At 38.5% G+C, this 19,372-nt stretch overlaps 1 protein-coding gene across 1 annotated transcript in view; it reads right to left on the bottom strand.

The window, feature by feature from the left end:
• ADAMTS6 (ADAM metallopeptidase with thrombospondin type 1 motif 6) overlaps positions 1 to 19,372 on the bottom strand; it is a 311,582-nt gene that overhangs the window by 50,612 nt on the left and 241,598 nt on the right. The window contains exons 20-21 of the mRNA XM_045285404.1: positions 15,647 to 15,810; positions 14,416 to 14,554 (exon numbers count right to left, since the gene is read on the bottom strand). Coding sequence (XP_045141339.1) covers positions 14,416 to 14,554; positions 15,647 to 15,810 — 303 coding nt within the window. The remainder of the gene's footprint in view (positions 1 to 14,415; positions 14,555 to 15,646; positions 15,811 to 19,372) is intronic.

The following is a 19,372-nucleotide window of genomic DNA, read 5'->3' as shown; positions in this document are numbered from 1 at the left end:
CAGTTCCAGAATGCATCATTGGAACAGACATATTTAGTAACTGGCAGAACCCCCATATTGGATCCGAGAACCCTGTCTAACACAGCAACATATGTATAAATGTGCTTGATACAATGGATGTATGGTTTGTTATAAGAGCTGCCAGGGCCTCCAATAAAATGCTTTATTAATTTTTTAACTGAACAAAAACTTTCACTGGCAGAAGCAGGAATGCCCCAGGAACATGAACTTGCATTCAGGAGTTACTCCTCTCTCAAGGGCATATTATATGAGAAGGGAGCAAAGTGCACCTGCTCTATAGGCCTAGACCAGACTGTCACGAGCTGTGATGTTCACACAAGCTGTCGTCTGATGCCCAGAGCAAGGAGTCCCAGCTGTTGAAGGATAGACACTCTTCCTTCTCAACATTAAAAATAACCTGAAAGGAGAGGATGGTGAGGGTAAATAAACAAAGGAACGCCATCAACTATTGCCACATCCTACAAATACTTTCAAAAACCAGAGAGAAAAGTGATAAATAATGAACAAGGCTGAACGTAACCCATTATTCTTTCTAAACTCTACTCACTTTTTACAGGGGGTAATCGTTACTTAGCAACATCACGGTGGCCTGTGTTATGCTGAAGTTCGGTAGACGCAAGAATGGGATGTAAAATGACCTCTCACTGTGTCACACACTAGCACTTGGGCCACTTCACACAGCCAATACCTTCAGAGGGAAATTTTCCTTAAACACTAATCATATAATTATGTTTCTTCAAAGGCAAGATAAACGACAACGAGGAGAGAGCTTTTCAACCTTTCAAGCTGAATTTTCCATTTGTTATCTCTTATTTATTTCTGAAAGTAACACTTGGATAGTAGCTCCAAAGTCAAAGATAAGCCAGCATAGCTGTAAGATTTCATTTTAATCGTCTTTCACATTTAACTCACCGAGTCTATGTAGAAACCTGAAAATGGAACTTTCTTTTTTTATTTTCCTCAGTCTATTCAGTATTGTGACTCCTCTTGCTTTGAATTTCTGCCAAAGTCACAGTGCAGGTGTAGAAGCAGCGTGACAATTTTTAGTCATTATCCATGATATGGCTGGTATGTATTAGAGTCAAAGCCCAAAATCTTGTCTGGTTGAAATAGATTCTGTTAGGTCACTAATAATGTTAGATATCTCTGTAGATGTCAGTTCTCAAAATGCTAGATAAACACAGAGAACTGTTCCCCATTGTCACAGCTATCCTGTAACTTTTTTGCTAATTCTATTTTCTTTCTGTTAGTTATACATGGGCCTAAAGACTGCATTGCGTGATTTTTTTTCCTGTTATTTTAAAAAACCATAGAAATGAACTTTATTGTAAAATGGGCTTACTAAAAATGCAAGTGTACATGAAGCTGGGATTGTTACGGAGCCCTGGCAGTGTAAAGAGGGAGGCAGCCCTGCTGGGGTAGTGGTAACAAGTCGGGCTGCGGTCCACCTCATGGGCAGTTTGAAGCACCACAGTAGCAACTCGGCGAAAGACTGGGCTTTCTATTCCCACAGGCAGTTACACTCAGAAACCCACAGGGGGCATTGTGAGTCAGCACTGACTCCATGGCAGTGGGTTTGGTTTGTTTTTTAAGTTTGGTTCTACTGTGGTTAAGTGCTCAGCCGCTAAATGATAGGGCTGTCGGAGAAAGAATCTGGCAATCTGCTCCCAAGAAGATTTCAAACTAGGAAACCCCATGGGAAGTTCAACTCTATTCAATGGGTTTGCTTTGAGTCAGAAGGGACTCAGGGTCAAACAACAAAGTGTTCATTCTTGAAAATAGCAATAAATGTTAACACAAACATAACATTTCCATAGAAACAATGTAGACATATCAACTACTTTAAGGAGCCAATGCAATCTGAAAGATTCATCATTTGGAAAATATGATGAAACAATGTAGACGATTAGGTAAATGTGTTAAGTAATGAGGTGCAAAGAAGACATTATATCACAAGTTCTTTTACACACATTGTTTCTTCATTCGGTTCTCTTCTTTACTCTCCCATTAACCTTAAATAGAACGAGCAATGGCAAAAGAAGGAACCAGATTCAAGCAGACACATCAGAGGGAATACTGCAACACAGATGTGATGGAGATGTTTGCATACTTCCCAAGACACCCCAGGAGCTTAGCAGGAAGTAGAAGAGTTTCTATTTTTTAATTCTGAACATCACCAGGGCCTTGAATACCAAAACTCACTACCACTGAGTCAGTGCTGACTCACAGCCACCCTTTAGGACTGGGTAGACCCGCCCCTCTGAGGTCCTGACACCCTGGCTCTTTTTATGGGAGGAGAAAGCCCCACCTTCTCCCAGGACCCCGATGAGTGAACTTCTTTTCCTTTCCTCTTATGACGTGAAATTCAACATCAACTTTAAAAAAATGAGATGATGAACAGTAATGGGCGTTGTGCACGAACGTCACTGTGTTTTCATGGATAATTTTAAATATTTCGTAGTGCACTTATGAGTTCACTGCAGTACCTTAGGGATCTCAGAACACTGTTTGAAGATCATTGCCTTAAATCATGAAAATAAAAAAGTAATTGGAAACCATGTAAAGCACCTAATAAGCAAGGTTTCATGTGGTGACAAACATGCAGAACTGTTCATTACAGAATAATGAGCAAGCATAAGTAAACTCATGCTTCCCTTGCTGACTTACGAATGTTGTCCCTGTCAGGGACGACTGTAAACCTGAAAAGACTGCTTTGATTCTGTAGGACAGTGCTGGAGAGTTGTGAGAATTATTGATACCATTCACACCTAGAAGCAAAATCTTTGATGTGGTGAAGAAGTATGAAATTGTTCACACACATTACTAAGTAAGCACAAGTATACCCATGCTAACCTTGCTTATTATATAATCCAGCACTTATTAAGTACCTTAAAAATCTGAAGAGTAGAATCCAGCTCCAATGTGCATAAGAACTCAGGTGAATCAGATAAAGAATAAAACAAAAAGAATTCATCAGAATTAGGAAGAAGATAATTACAAATTGTCTTCTATATGCATATGCTATTCCCCATTCATCCTTACCAAAAAAGGCTTAAAATGACATTCAGGGCAGAAAGAAAAGAGAGAGTGAAGAGGAAGAGGAAGAAAATAATCTTCAAACATAAAAAAGCATATAATAAATGTTTTTAAAAATTGAAAAGCAATAATGAACTTTAAACCATCAATCAGAAGACATTTCAGCATAGCCACATGAGTAGCTCATATAAGGAAAATGCGTGCTCTTTGTCTTTCAAAGAACAACAATCTCCTTTCTATGTAAACCTATATTCTTCCTTCTCTTTGACCTATGTACTGTATTGCTTCAGTTATTACTCAGCGCCTTTGAGTCAAGTATTACGTATAGGAACCTAAAGGGCAGAAAAACTGCTCCATAGGGTTTCTAAGGTTATAAGTCTTTACAGGAGCAGGGAGCTTCATGTTTCCTTAGAGGTTGCTGGCGAGCTTTGTATGAAGATCTTGTGGGTCGCAGCCCCAAGGCTTAACCCACTGTGCCGTCAGGGCTTCTTCGTCTATATTTAGCTTATCTTTCTGCGCCCGAGTTGACAAGCAATATTTAGCAGAGCGATGTTCCTGCTTGTCACAACAACCTGACCAAACGGAGCATTTGCATAGACAGATTTGCACCTCTACACAGTCAGGGAGAAAGAAAACTCAAGGGAAAAAACAAGTTGAAGAAAGTAACCAGGAGTGTCAATAGCACTAATGGCCAGACAAAGGCTGTATATTTATAGTATACATTTTAAACAGTAGTAAATACAAATATTTCTTTGCATTGCAAGCAAAGCACTCTAAAAAGGTGAAAAATATTAACTATTTTATATTTATATGATAGTTATAAGTAAATTCAATAGAGATGACAATTTTATTATATTTTAAGCCTGCCAGCTTAGTCCCAGATTTCACAAAGTTCCTTTTATAAAAGCAAAATGTAACACCAACTCCCAATTAACAGGCTTTGGAAGGTTACTCTTCAAAACCTAAGAGTTGCATTAAATAAGAGGTTGGCTTGGCAATGTGGTGGTGGAGTGAAAGGGAATGGTTTGCACAATTGAAAATGAGCATATCCAGCTAGTTAGAAGAGGGCATTCTCATAAAGATTGCTGCATCTTGCAAAGACTCATTCATTCCCTAGGGGGGCAAAAACCCTCCCAAAATAAAAGAAGAATAAAACCATAACTTAATAGAATCATAACTCCTAAAGGAAAAAAAACATGTTTTACTATCAGTTTTCATAAATATCAATTTAAAAGAGAAGCTATATACCTCTTATGTTCTGATTGGTGGTTCTAACTTAAATATATGTGTGTGGTGATTGTTAGGTGTTACATCCACTTGACTGGGCTGGGATTCTCAGTAGTTTGGCAGGTGAGGCATCCCCCATGAAGTAGTCTAACAATCTAACGATGTGATGCGATCTGCTGTGAGCAACCAAGCAGTTGCGGAGCGATGAGGGTGGAGGGCTGCACCTTCCTCAGGCCACAGCTCTGACGACCTCTCTTGGGGAGTGTGGCCTACTTCACCTATAAGTAAGCACTGTGGAGACCTTCTATATTTCTTGCTGATTGGGATCCTGCATCTGGACCATTAGCCACCATATTGCCTGATGATCCAGAGAGCCACCAGAGTCGGCCATCTGAACTGCCCACCTTGGATTCATTCAACTCTCCATCCTCCAATCATAATCTTTCTGCTTAGTCTTTCTGGCTCTTGGTTTGTCTTCCTGCTTCCTGGCTCATGAGCCCCAGCAGCTGTGTGAGTCAGGAACACCTCCAGCTTAATGTGGGCCTCACAGACTCGACCCAGACTGGACTTACTCACTTCTACAACTGTGATGCAGAAACTTGAAATTAGAAGGGAGTGTTTTGGAAAGTCTGCTCGGCACAATTTGAGTCAGCTTTCAAGCCCCAAATTAGATGCTTCTAAATCATCATGCTGATAAAGAAAAAGGCATATAAATGAATTGAACTACAAAAAAGCATTATAAGGCCGTGTACAAAGATGATGACCACAGTAGGCAAAATTAGGAAATTAATTAGTATTTTGCAACCTTTTTATTCCTTGCTTTGATGTATCTCTCTGTGTGCCCCACCTTTGATACTCATACCTAAATATCACAAACCTTTACATTCAACTAATAACCAGTTAAGGCAAAAAAAGTGTGTTATTTAGGAATCTCCTCAGAGTTATTCACATCTGAATTAAACAATTTTTTAAGATAAAATAAAATGTCAATCGGTTTGAAAGGCACCAGTTCTCAATGTTGCCTGCACCGTAGAATTACCGGGGAAGTTTTTTAAAAAATTGTGCCTGGGGCACATCATTAACTATTTAAATAGTTCTCTGAAAGTGGGATTCAAGGATCAAATGGTTTAAAACTCTCCAAGTGACTCCAATGTGCAGCCATGGTTGAGAATTCCTCTCTAAGAAAATATTTAAAATAATGAAATTCCACACTGGTCAAGAGGTATTTTTAAGTAGGCGTTTATCATGCTGATCTATTAAGGTCAGCAACTGGTGCAAAAGCGCTGTTTAAGGTAAAAGTCTTTGTGGTGATCATTTCATTTAGAAGAATTAATACCAGACTACTCCCAAGAGGTTATAGAGTAAAGATGTCCCAAATAGTCAACTCTTCCAAGATGCTACTCTGCTCCCGTCCCTTCTCCTCCCTTGAATAGATGCCCTCATGTCACGGGGCTCTTGATTTGCTGCAACTGCCCACAGAAACTCACAAAACTTTGAGGAAATGTCTCACATGGTGGTGGGTGCTATTCCACCCTAAATCTTAGTGTCAGGCAGAAGGGAGCCAAATGCAGAGTCCAGAGCCTGAAGCCAAAAACGTCCAAAAGACATAGCACATCTTCTGTCAGAAAATAGAGGTCTGGTTTCCTAGGTGATAAGATGTATGTTAGTATAAATACCCATCCAATGAGAACAAAGGAAGTTAAATCATGCCCTCTACTAAGGCATAACTTTCAAAATTCTTCCTAGTAAAAGGCTTTGGTTGGGTTCTCTCCCCCTATTAAGGTGTCTAAACTTACCCCCAAGAAAAAGGGGGTGACTTGATTCACACCTTTTACTCAAATCAACTATCAATCCCACCCTGGTCTTGGCCATTAGTGCAGTGGAGAACCCCTCCAAAACAGGATTCTAGTCACCGGCATAGAGTCCAGAACGATAACACGTCACATAAGGAATTATGGCTAGAAGGGCCGTATTAGTTGACTACAATTCAGATTATATTTATTATGAGAGGAAATGCTACATTAAAAGTTCACTAGTGATTGCACAACTCATTTTAAAGGTGATATAACCATAAGTTATTCAATTGTATGATATGTAAATTGTGTGCCAATAAAACTGTTGAAACAAAAAGTTCACTAGTACTTCACTTGAGTTCTATCTATCAAATAACAATGCCTTTTGGGGGTACATTGTGGTTATTATGATATTAGGTCCCATCAAGTAGTTTCCGTCGATGAGCACCCTGTTCACAAGAGAATGAACCACTGATGGGGCCTGGGTCAGCCTCACAACAGTTGTATTTTAGGCCATTGGTGTAGCCTCTAGTTGAGGGCCTTTCTTCTTCACTGATGCTGTACCTAGCACACTGTCCTTTCCCAGGGACTGGTCTCTCCTGATAACATGTCCAAAGTAGGCGAGACAAAGTCTTGCCATCCTCACTTCTAAGAAGCATTCTGAATGTACTATTTTCAAGACAGTTTTTTTCCTTCTGGAAGTCCATGGTACTTTAAATATTCTTCACCAACACCATAATTCAAAGCCATCAATTCTTCCACAGTCTTCCTTATTCATTGCCCATCTTTTACATGTGTAGGATGTGATTGAAGAAACCATAATAAGTTGCACCTTTCTCCTCAAACTGACACCTTGCTCCTTAAAAGTCTAGAGGTTTTCTGTAGCAAATTTGTCAATACACCATTTGATTTCTTGGCTGCTGCTTCCATGAATGTCAACTTCAGATATAAGTACAATTAAATCCTTGAAATGTTTTTCTCCATTTATCATAATATAAGGATGTACCCCCCCAAAACACAAAACAGCAACAACAACAGAAAAAAGCTCCACTGCTCAGAGTTTTCGTAGTATGCATTTTTTCCAATAGGCTAGCATCAAGCAACTCATTCTGAGTTAGTGCACCCAGTGGCATTGCCTGGGAAAGTTCTCTTTGGTCCCAGTGAAATTTTTTTGTGAAAGCTGTTTCTATCAAACCTTGTTTTTTGTGATAGCTGATTTACAAGAACAACATGCCGCTGTAAAATTTTGTTTCCTGCTCAAGAAAAATGCCACAGAAACTGTTGTGATGTTGAACACAACTTACAAAGACAGCACTAAGGGGAAAACGCAAGTTATCTCATTATTATCTCATTATCTCATTATCTCATTTCAAAATAGGTAAAATGTTGATTGATGACAAACTTTGTTCTGGATGTTTATCAACCTCCCAAACAGATGAAAATGTCAACTCGTAATGCATTTCCAATTCGTTCCACCAGTCAGACTGTTAATCCAGGTTTCTATTTAGAAGTTCTGAAAGGATTGTGTAACTGTGTGTGACAAAATTGGCCTGAGCTGTAGCAGACAGGGGACTGGTTTGGCCACCATGACAATGCACCTGCTCATGCAGCCATCTCAGTGCACCGGTTTTGAGCAAAAAATAGCATGCCTCTCTTGCTCTAGGCACTTTACTCACCTGATCTCCCTCTGCGCAACTTATTTTTGTTTCTGAAAATGGAAAGGGATATGAAAAGACACCGATTTGACGGCATAGAGGAGTTGAAGAAATGAATGAGGGAGGGGTTGTCAGCCATCCAAACAGAAGAGATTGAAAAATGTTTCCAAGAATGGAATAGCAGATTTATAAATGTATCAAGTGTAAAGGAGAGTACTTCAAAGGTGATAAGGTTGTTAAAGTTTAAATACATAGCATTGAAAAAAATTCTGGTTTTATTTTGGGGGGTAGCCCCTTGTATCTATTGGTCCAGTTGTGCGGTGTTTTTCGTTTTCTTTTTACCCTTTCACTGAGTTGTCCTCCATATTGAAGGCTGCAGGCTTTGATTTTCAACAGCAAATGCTTCAAGTCCTCTTGGATTTCAGCTAGCAAGGTTGTGTCAACTGCATATTGCAGGTTATTAATACGCCTTCCTCCAATATTATACCACAATATTCTTCATCTAGTCCAGCTTCTTGGATTATTGCTCAGTTTACATATTGAATAAGTATAGTAAAAGGATACAACCCTGACAAACATATTTCCTGGTTTCAAACCATGGGGTATTTCCTGTTTAAACAACTGCCTCTTGGTTCATGCACATGTTCCACATGGGGAAAATGAAGTCTTCTGGAATTCTTCTCAGTGTGATCTAGCTTGTTGTGACCTACACAATTGAATGCCTTCGCACAGTCACTAACACACAAACTTCTTTCTGGAATTCCCTGATTCCAACTAAGATCCACCTGACATTATGATCCTTGTGCCATGTTCTCTTCTAAGTCCAGCTGATTTCTGGCAGCTCCGTGTAGGTAAATATCTGTGACCATTTTAAAAAACATTATCATCAGCAAACTTTTATTTACATGTGACATTAGTGATACTCTGATAATTTATGCATTCTGTTAGCTCATCTTTCTTTGACATGGGTGCAAATAGGGATTTCTCCCAGTTGGTTACACATTTCTTGGCATAGACTAGTGAATGCTTCCAGCACTTCATCAGCTTATTAAAATATTTCAACTGGTGTTCCATAAATTCCTGGAGCTTTGTTTTTTGTCAATGGCTTCATTGAAGCTTTGCCTTTTTCCTTCAATACCATAGTTTCTTGATCATATGCATTGCTCGAAGTGATTGAATGCCAACCAACTTTTTTTTTCTTTTAGACAGTGACTGTGTATTCTTTGCATTTTCATTCTATGTTTCTTGCATCGTTCAAGAATGATGCCTTTATAAACTTTCAATATTGAAATTTGAGTGCTGAAGTTTTTATTCTTGTTGGTTTTTCGGTTGTTCCAATTGGAGATACCTTAAGTATATTCTTTCTCTTTGGTTTCCTAAGTCCAGAACTTGGCATATTTCGTATCATATTTTACTTTGTCTTCTCATACTGCCTTGGACATTTTTTGCTCATCTTGGTTACTTCGCCATTTCTTCCATATATTTTAGCTTTTCTACAATCAAGGGCAACTTTCAAGTATCTTCTGGCATCAACTTTGGTCCTTTCTTTCTTATCTTTTTTCTGACCTTTGAGTTTCTTCATATGTGGGGTTCTGAATGCTATCTCACTAGGCAAGTCTTCTGTCATTACTATTTAATATGTCAAATCAGTTCTTGAGATGTTCTTTAAATTAAGGTGGGAGATACTCAAGGTCATATATTGGCTCTCATGAACTTATTTTAATTATCTTTAAGTTCAACTTGAATTTACATATAAGCTGTTGATGATCTGTTCCAGTCAGTCCCTGGCCTTGGTTTGGCCTCTCCATTGTCTCTTCCCACAGCTGTAGTCCATTTGGTTCCTGTGTATTCCATATGGTGAGGTCCACATGCACAGTTCATGCTTAGGTTGTTGAAAAAGGTTATTTGCAATGAAGAAGCTGTGGGTCTCGGAAAACCAATTAGGCAATCTTCAGCTTTGCTTCTATCACCAAGACCAAAGTTCCCAACTATTGATCATTCCTCTTTGTTTCAAACTTTCACATTCCTATCACCAATAATTATCAATGTATCTTGTTTGAATGTTTGATCAATTTCAGATAGAAGAAATTGGTAGAATTCTACAATTTCTTGATGACTAACATTAGTGGTTGGTGTGTAAATTTAAATGGTAGTTATATTAACTGGAATTCCTTGGGCTATAGAGGAGATCAATTGAAATAGGGCAGCAAACATTTTTATGAACTGTACAATTTTTATTTAATATTATTTATTATTGGATATGGCTTATCATCTAAAAGACTTGCCATTTCATTTTAATAGGCATTTGCATTATTTAAGCTAAGTGTTTAGGTCAATGTTTGTCATAGTGTGGCTCCTAAACCAATGACGTCATCATCCCTGAAGGCTCATTCCAGATGTGAAATCTTGCATCCTACCCCAGACCAACTAACTTAGAAACTTGAGGGTAAAAGGAACTAAATGCATACCTGTCATGCTAATTCCCCAAGCATAGTGACCCTATAGGACAGAGAAGAACTGATCCGTGGATTTGGGCAACGCTGTAAACCTGTATGAAAACGGATTGTCACATCTCTCTCCTCTGGTGTAGCTGGTGGGTTCGAACTACTCTCCTTCAGGCTCATAGCCACGTGCCTGACAATTCACTGCCAAGACACAAAATGGGAGTAGAGCCCAAATCTGTGTCTGAACAAACCCGACATGTAATTCTGATTCACATTCGAAGTTAAAAGAGAATGTGAATAACTGAAATGAAAGAATAAACATGGTTGCTATTTGGACCTTCCAAAGTCACAGTGCAAAAGTACACAGGCATACAGGATTATTTAAGGTTAAAAAACCAAAAATCCCCTAAGCCTCTATATTTTAAAATAATACAATTTTCACTATCAAACCATATTTCTATCAATTAACACATTATAACAACCATGAACCCAATGATAGTAGGTACATTTGGGTAACGGAGTATATAATGCTTTGGGGTAAGGGATGAAGAAGCAAAACTCTAGTAGGGTTAACAATTGAAGAACGAAGTTTCAAGTCATGAGGGTTGGGATGCTTTCTGAGGAAAAATCATAACTGTATCTCAAAAACCACATTTATCCTGAAGACCACACCCCATGGCATCTCAGGGTTCCTAATCAAGCTAAGGAAGTGTTTCATCACTGACTCAGAGAAGAGACCATTACTTGTACTAAATCAGCAGCCAGGCTTCCTGCAGCACTAAATGTATCGCTTCTGGACTGCCAAGCAACAGGAAAACAGGCTAAAAACGTATCTTTAAAGATCTCTTCAGAGAAAGCTATTGTCATTGCTTCCAAGTGGAAGCAAAGTCCAAAGGTCCTGTCCATAATAAAACATTTATGGGATGATAACAAGCTCAGTCTGAAACTGCATTTGCAAGTCTTGTGTGATTTTCTTGGGTTCTCTTTCAAAAAGTAAAATAAACAAAAACTGATAGCCTAAAGATTCCTAACAAATAGACTGACTTAAATAAATGACATTAGATTTCACTCTTAATTTCTAGTAAGAACTAGGTAGAAACAGATAAACAAAACAAAAAAGAAAGAGACTTGTTTCTGGAATGATTTCTTAACTGTAGATGAAGTTGTACCACTTCCTAAAGTTTGCTCCTATAAATTTTCAGCTTTGGAAATTCGACAAGGAAGTTCTACTCTGTCCTGTAGGGTCACTATGAACAGATTCCACTCAATAGCAATGGTTTTGTTGTTGTTGTTATCTATCTTTGATCCATATCCTGAGCCCTAATAAACTTATCCCCTATCATAAACATTTTGCATTTAAAGAACTTGGAGGATGGGGTGGATAAAAATGGAAGGGTGTGAGGGAAGAGTCAATTGCCAATAAAAGCTATCTGCACTCTACTGTCTAGGAAATATTAGCACAAATGCTCATATACAGTTGCCAGATTGAATTCCTTTTGCACATTCACTCATCAGTATGCCCTTATTGAGTACCTAATAGGTTCCAGGCACTGCTATTGAATAGAAGGCGTTTAAACTGATGCACAGACTTCACTGATGAGATTTTGTGTGTTTAAAGAGACGCGTTTCAGTTTGTCAGCCAAGACCAGTGGCTCTTAAACTGGCACCAGTATCCCCTGGAGAGTATGATAAAGCACAGATCGTTGGGGCTGCCCTAGAGTTTCCATTCAGTAGAAACGAAGGTTGGGCCTACCTTGGCCTTTTGAATCAGTTCCCTGGTGGTGTTCATATTACTGTTCCAGAGGGCACACATGCAAACCACTGACCATGACAGATCATAGCTTTACACACTGCGCCTGGCAACTTGCACATCCATTTTCCAAAGAAGGCAATGGGCTCCATGAAGCCTCTCCTCACTTACACCTGAGCACAATTCAGACCCACCTCCAATACGCAGGATTAATAGCTCCACAGCAAAGAAAAGGGGAGATTTCAAAAGAAGGAAACGTCCTTCTGGGCATTTTCTCCCTCTCTTTTTCTTGCGGTTTGCTTTTATTTTCTTATTTTGTCTTTTGCTCACAAGAAATCATTTCTATTCTCAATACAAGAGTTGATGGAGGGAGGAAAAAAAAAAGCTCATCTAGCTGTTCCAGAGTTGTTAACTTTAATAAAATCATAATTTTTCTTCTGGCTTTCAGTCCCCATAGTTGATTTTGCCCTTTTTTTGCTGTTGTTGAACTATCTCCTTTCTGAACAATAGAATCATAGAGTTAGAAGGAACACTGAGAATTCACTTAATCCCTGTTGGCTTCAAAAAAGACTGTCTCTAAATCATCCCCAAATATAGCAATTTTTAGTCCAAAGAAGAACAGGCACGGAGAATATCCCATTCAACATTCCATCACATACTTGAAGAACACAAATACGCTTTCCCTCAACTTCTTCTTATCCAACTAATCAACCTCAACATTTGGACTTTCCTCATTTGACTTCCTCAACGTTAAATTAATTTTGCTCTTCTTTAGCCATTTATTCCACTTCACCTCAGGGGTACCTCATATAAGTACTCTTGCAATGAAGATTTATTTTGGTACAGAGAAAGGGGCAAAGTTATTATGTTTATGGAACAAAAATGATATAATTGAAAGTGAGACTGGGCATGGAACTGGACAGTGATGTTTGTTGTTGTTCTACGGAGGGTTGCTATGAGTCTGAACAGAGTCAAGGGCACACAACAACAACGTCACTGAAAGAAAAATAAAATGCACTAATGCCATGCATAGATAATATCATGGCATTCACTTGAACAATTACTTCCAAGTATCCTTCATTTTATAAAAAACAATGGGTAATGTCCCATAGTTTTTAACTTTTTGCATGATAACTCACCAACCATTTGTAATAAGATGGATGGGAATTGGGGATCTTTAAAAATATGTAATTATATATAAAACTCTATTTCATGACACTTGACACAAAAGGACACGTTAACATACTGTTCGTTTGTTTATTCATTCATTGTTCAGTGTCAAAGTTGGAGTTGGAGTTAACAAATTATTTCATTTGGAACAAACCTAAAAATTCTGAACCTATTACATCACGATCATTTCTATGAAAATAGTTTCTTGAACTCAAGTCCAAGAGGTGTTTAGAGAGGCATCCAAAAGCTGTTTAGAGAGTCAATGAGAACCGGACCAGGAAGGATGAAGTCTAGGTGAAGCTGTATCCTCCTGGGCAGCTCAGAAAGGGAAAACATGACAAAATGGGAGGATTCGCTTTCTAATAATTCAGTATCATTTCCATTGGGCCCATTCTAAATAGCACTATTCAAATTCCAATCGTGGCTTTTGGAATGGTGAGGTGTCTGGGCCCACCGAGGGTGGAGGGACAGGTTCACTTCCTTTCCTACGGGGTCAAGGTGTACGGTGGAGGCGAGGCATTTAGTCTCCAGAGAGAAGGAAGATGCTGCTTGCACAGCACTTCTACTCACCAGTCCATGCGGCAGCAAGGGTGTTGGCTTTGAAGGAAGCCAACTGTCCTGCTCTCCCAGCCAGAGGTAAAGAATTGCATTGGTGGCCACTAGAGGGAGGAGGATTAGGAATAGAGTAAATTGTGGGGAAAAGGCACCCATGAAAAACGCACATGGGACAACCAACACATCACTAACGACCGCCTAGCAGCTACCTCTCCGGTCTATCATAGGGTCGGAGTACACAATTAACCCAGACACCTGTCAGTATGGTAGTGCCCCAGGATGTTACAGAGCCCCTTAACTTTGATGGCTGGAGAAGGGAGTTTGGGTAGGGTCATGGGAAACACACAAGCACATGAACACACAAGCACACAAAGATACATTCTCACCCCCCACTACAAGTCGTTTCCTCTGTGCCGTCTGATTCTCACTCATTTTCTTATTTAAAACTCTTGATGTTCTTTACCAAGAATGTGTTCCCGAAAAGCAAACAGCCCACCTTCAAGACAGTCTTGGAAGAAGCACCAGCAGAGACACTCTTTGTGCCAAGGTGTATTTTACCAACAAATCTGTACAAATTACACAAGGTTGAAAACAAATGGAATATAATATAATTAAAGCAAAGATTCTTTTGCTAAATTACAGCTTGAAGCAAACCTGCAAGAAATGGTTTTAATTAGCTTCTTTGGCAAAGGCAAAGCATAGCTCCGAATATGTTTGCCTCTCCATCCTGCCCTTTGGGTTGGGCTGCCCAGTGGGTGTCTTACCTCCGGCACAAGTAGCGGAGCATTCTGACCAAGGCTGATGAGTCCAAGTAAAGCCAACTTCATTATCTCCACTGCCAGTTCGAGCGATGGGAACGTTGAACTTATACCTAATGCCCAAATTCTGTTCCTGAAGCAGAACCTGCCATTGAAAACAACTGGTGAGGACAATTAAGATGCCATGAGCCTTCAGTCAGACAGTTTTTATTTCTTTTGAAGAAGAAATGTAATAAAGCAAGTCTTATGGGAGATTCAAGACAACTTTTAAAGTACATGTGCTTCAACTATTGGCCTCTCCCCATCTGGAACAAAGAAGACACGAGTGGAGAAAAATCAAAGATGCATAGAAACAATTAGTCCAAAGGACGAATCAACCATGCAGACCTCAGCCTCCACTACCTGTGGTCACAACTGGAATGTTCTATGGCTGCTACCATGACTGACTGCTCCGAAAAGGATCGCAATAGAGAGTCCAGGTGACAGTGTGGGGAAAATTAGGAACAAAACTCAGAATAGTAATAAAGACCAGATTGACTGGTTTGATGGAGACAGGTGGAATCCCTGACACTATAGCCATTAGTTATTCTTCAGACTTAAAATGGAGACGATCCCCGTAGTCAACTGACAGCCAAACAATAAGCAAGCATAGAGAGTGAACAACACCACCAGGGAGGATTGCACCCCCAGAATCATCGATTGCCGAGGTCGAAAGCATTTACCCAGGGATAAAACTCAAGAGGTAACAAAGGATAGAAAATAAGAACCAATGAAAATAGGAAATACAGGAATAAAGAGGAAAGAGTGCTATTATCCTGTGGGGACGGTAATTGGTGTCACGAAACAAAATGTGTGGCAATGGAAAAACCAATTTCCTCTGTAAACTTTCACTTAAATCACAAGAAACAGTTGTTGTTTTTAAATTATATACAAATATACATGAATTAGGTTGAATCTTCTTCTTAAATTTTCATCAGTAGATTGTGGGCACTATTTATCTGATTTCCTTTATTTAGATATAAAAATACTACTCAAGTGGGCCTTGAAAGATCAGAGAATTATATAAGGAGAGCATTAGATGACTCTAATGTCACACAGATTTTATACTCTTGGGAAAACCATTTACCTTTATTTACTTTAATTTGACCACTTGTAAAGAGAATCTATAAAACTTGTCCCTCCATAGCTCACAGCGTGATTGTAAACAGTGGAAATGGAATGGCGAAGGTACATTTACCATAACAATGAGGTTTTCCGAGGTGGCCCCTAGCGCTTCCAAGGATTCTGGTTCATCAGTTGGTCTCTTGTAGTGAAAAGCTGTGCCAGCAACGTCAAACTTCCTCGGCCAGTCGATAGTCCAAGCACCATTGATATAGTAATCATCACCTTCAGATTTTAAAGCTAAAAAAATAAAATCACAAGCCACCTAAAAATGTGAAACTTTATTTACCAAAATGAGACTCATTATTAAACACAATGAACACTTAATTCATTTAGTATATCTAGAGAAGAAGGAATTTTCCATATGAATGTCAACATGATTATTCACTTAAGTATTTATCATGTCAATCATTAACAAAAACAGTGGAAAGTTTACAAAGGAATAATTGCATGGAATTACAAATAAAGTCATGAAGAAAGCTGGGGTGTTTAGTTGAGAGGGTAGAAGATGTGGGGAGCTGACGTCTCAGAACTCAAGGAGTAGGAGCTAGGAAGAACTCGTGGTACAGGCACAGCAACAATGGAACCCAGAAGTAGAAACAGACTCAAGTCCCAATATGAGTTTAGTACATGGCAAAGAAAACTCCTCAAATTAGGAAAGATCACAAGAAATGAGGCTGACCCCATGATCCAAGAATTATAAATAATAAAACACAAATCCAAAGGAAGAAATGGTGTCAGAGCTTAGATCGTGAATACCTGGTTTGCGGAAGGCTATGGATAACAGTGGCAGCCCAAAACCCGTTCACAGGAGCCACGCATCCCTGGGTTTAGCTGCTAGTGATTCCCCTTTGACTATGACTATAGTTGAGGGATGTGAACAGCCTTGTTATCAGACAGAGCGCTGTAAGGTTGATTATGGCAAATGTAGGTAGGTGACAATGTACTATCTTTTGAAAGTTACTTCAGTTTAAAAACAGAAGTGAAGGGGAAGTACAAGTACACAAGTACATTAACCCTCCAGTGAATCCCCTCTGACCATAGACCAGGGGTGTGAAAAGCACTTGCTATCCGGCAAAGTGCATTGCAAGTGGAATTATTGTAGATGCAGTTAGATTAAAATTTAACACATCATAGTTTGATCTCCCTTTGACCCATTTTAAATTTGTTGCGGTTTTAATATTTTTGGCTTTTTTATTTAAGGTTTTTCTGTTTCATTTTATTGTTGTTGATTTTTCTTTTTTTTGGTTTTTATATGTTTTTCTATATATTAAATTTAGGACAGGGAACCTATATAGACTGCAAATGGATTCATGGTTTCCTGGGAAAAGGGCAGGGGAATTGGGAGGAAATGAGGAGCTAATTATAGTGAGTACAAAAAAGAAGAAAATGCTCAAAAATAAATTGTGGTGATGATTGTGCAACTCCTTTGAATATGATTAAACTATTGAATTATATGATATATGACTTATATGCTAATAAAACTTTTGTTTTTCTTTTAAATAAATGAGAAGGAGACAAATGAAAGGCCTAGGGGTAGGAGGAAAGATGAATTTATATCTCATTCTATATCTATGAATAAATGCCTCCACTCCTAGATACATGCTCAAAAGGATGAATATATAACAGGCATTCAAATGAGTACCTGTACACAAATGCGCATGGCAGCACTATTCACACCAGACAGAAGATAGGCACAATGACAATACCCAGCAAAAAAATGAATGGATAATCTAAATATGAATTGATAAACCAAATGTTATATATCTATGCAAAGGAAAATTATTCAGTCATAAAAATTAATGAAATACATGCTACTACTAAAAAAAAACCCTCAAAGTTATTATGATAAGTGATGAATCCAGGCATAAAAGTTCATATATTGCATAATCATATTCATATGAAATATTTAAAATAGGCCATCTAGAGTGTTGGAAAGAAGATTGGTGACCATCATGAATGGGGGAGAGGAAGAAGTGTCATTTCAGAATGATAAAATTGTTTTGGGGGAAAAAAAATTACAATGAAGGTACTGAATGCCACTGATGGTTCACTTTATGTTTTTTATGTTATATAAACTTTACCTCAATAAAAATAAGAGAAATAAACAAAGAAAGTGTATTAAATACAAAAATAGTTAAATCATAAAATGTCAGAAGAAAATGTGGGAGAACTTAAAAACAATAGGGATATACAAAGTTTCTCTAAGCATGACCATAAAGCAAGACAATAGAAAGGAGATGATTAATAGATAAGTAACCTTGTTATAAAAGAGCTGAAAGAGCCCCCAATAAAATGATTTATTTAAAAAAATAGATACGTAACCGTGGTCTTTTAAATCTCTATAGGAAAAATATATATCAAACCGGTAAAAAGCATACTGACTGATAAAAAACATTAACTTTATTATTCAAAAGCTCCTATACATAAATACCATGTATACTCATGAATAAGCTGAGTTTTTAAGCACATATTTTATGCAGTTTTGTGGTAAAATTAGGTGCCTTGGCTGATATTCAGGTCAGCTTATACTCAAGTATATACAGTAAGATAATAATAAACATGCCTATTTAATATTTTTTGATAGTATGATAGCTAACTTTGAAAGCTGTAATTCTTGAAGCCAAATGAGCAAGACCCAGAAGGAAAAATGGTTGTGATCTGGCGTTTCGGCCTTTCTAGGCCCCTATCCCTTCTCCACCACTCTTCTGTCAGCTTATCGAAGTGTGGTGGCTTACATGTTGCTGTGATGCTGGAAGCTATGCCACCAGCACATCAACTACCAGCAAGGTGATTCATGGTGGACAGTTTTCAGGAGACCGCCTGCATAAAGACAGACTAGAAAGTAGAAAGAAGGGGTCAACTTCATAAAAGAATTTTTAAAAACCCACTGAAAGCCTCATGAATAGCTATGGAACATTACTTGATATAGTGAGAAAAGGTAAACCCTTGGCCAACATTCAACCATAGCATATCATCAAGAACCAATGGGATTGAAGGAAGAAGGCCAAGCTGTACTAAAGGCATTAAAGGAAAACAAAAGTCAAGAAATTGACAAAAGACAAATTGAACTGCTTCAACGACCATGTAGCAGTGAAAGAACTCATTGGTCCATGTTAAGTTACTCAAAATACAACTGACTCTTCAAAGTAGAGTTGACCTTAATGATAAGGATAGACCAAACTTTGGGGATCTTCATTTGCTGATGTAGCATGACTCAAGATGATAATAAATAGCTTCAGATATTTATTAATGATTAGAACGTAAATGAACATGTACAAATCTAGCAAAATTGAAGTCCTTAAGAATGAAACGGCACATATAACATCTGTATCCTAAGCATTAGTGAGTTGAAATGGACGGCTGTTGGCCATTTTTAACATAAAAGTCGTATGATTTAATATGCATGGAATGATGGATTGAAAAGAAATGGCATATCTCTCAGGACCAACGATGAGAGTAGCAATGCCAGGAGGGGAAGGAGAAGGTGGGGAACCAATCACAATGATCTACATATAACCCCCTCCCTGGGGACGGACAACAGATAAGTGGGTGAGGGGAGACATCGGTCAGTATAAGACATGAAAAATAATAACAATTTATAAATGATCAAGGGTTCATGAGGGAGAGTGGGGGGGGAGGGAGGGAGGAGAAATGGGGAGCTGATATCAGGGGCTCAAGTGGGAAGAGAATGCTTTGAAAATGATGATGGTGCCATATTTGCAAGTGTGCTTGACACACTGGATGAATGTATGGATTGTGATAAGAGATGTAAGAGCCCCCAATAAAACTATTTAAAGAA

This window comes from Echinops telfairi, unplaced genomic scaffold, assembly GCF_000313985.2.
Source record: "Echinops telfairi isolate 266 unplaced genomic scaffold, ASM31398v2 ScPeMD7_7469;HRSCAF=8507_1, whole genome shotgun sequence".
Classification (NCBI taxonomy): domain Eukaryota; kingdom Metazoa; phylum Chordata; class Mammalia; order Afrosoricida; family Tenrecidae; genus Echinops; species Echinops telfairi.
The sequence above is the reverse complement of the archived record's forward strand: the minus strand, read 5'-3'. Positions and strand labels throughout refer to the sequence as shown.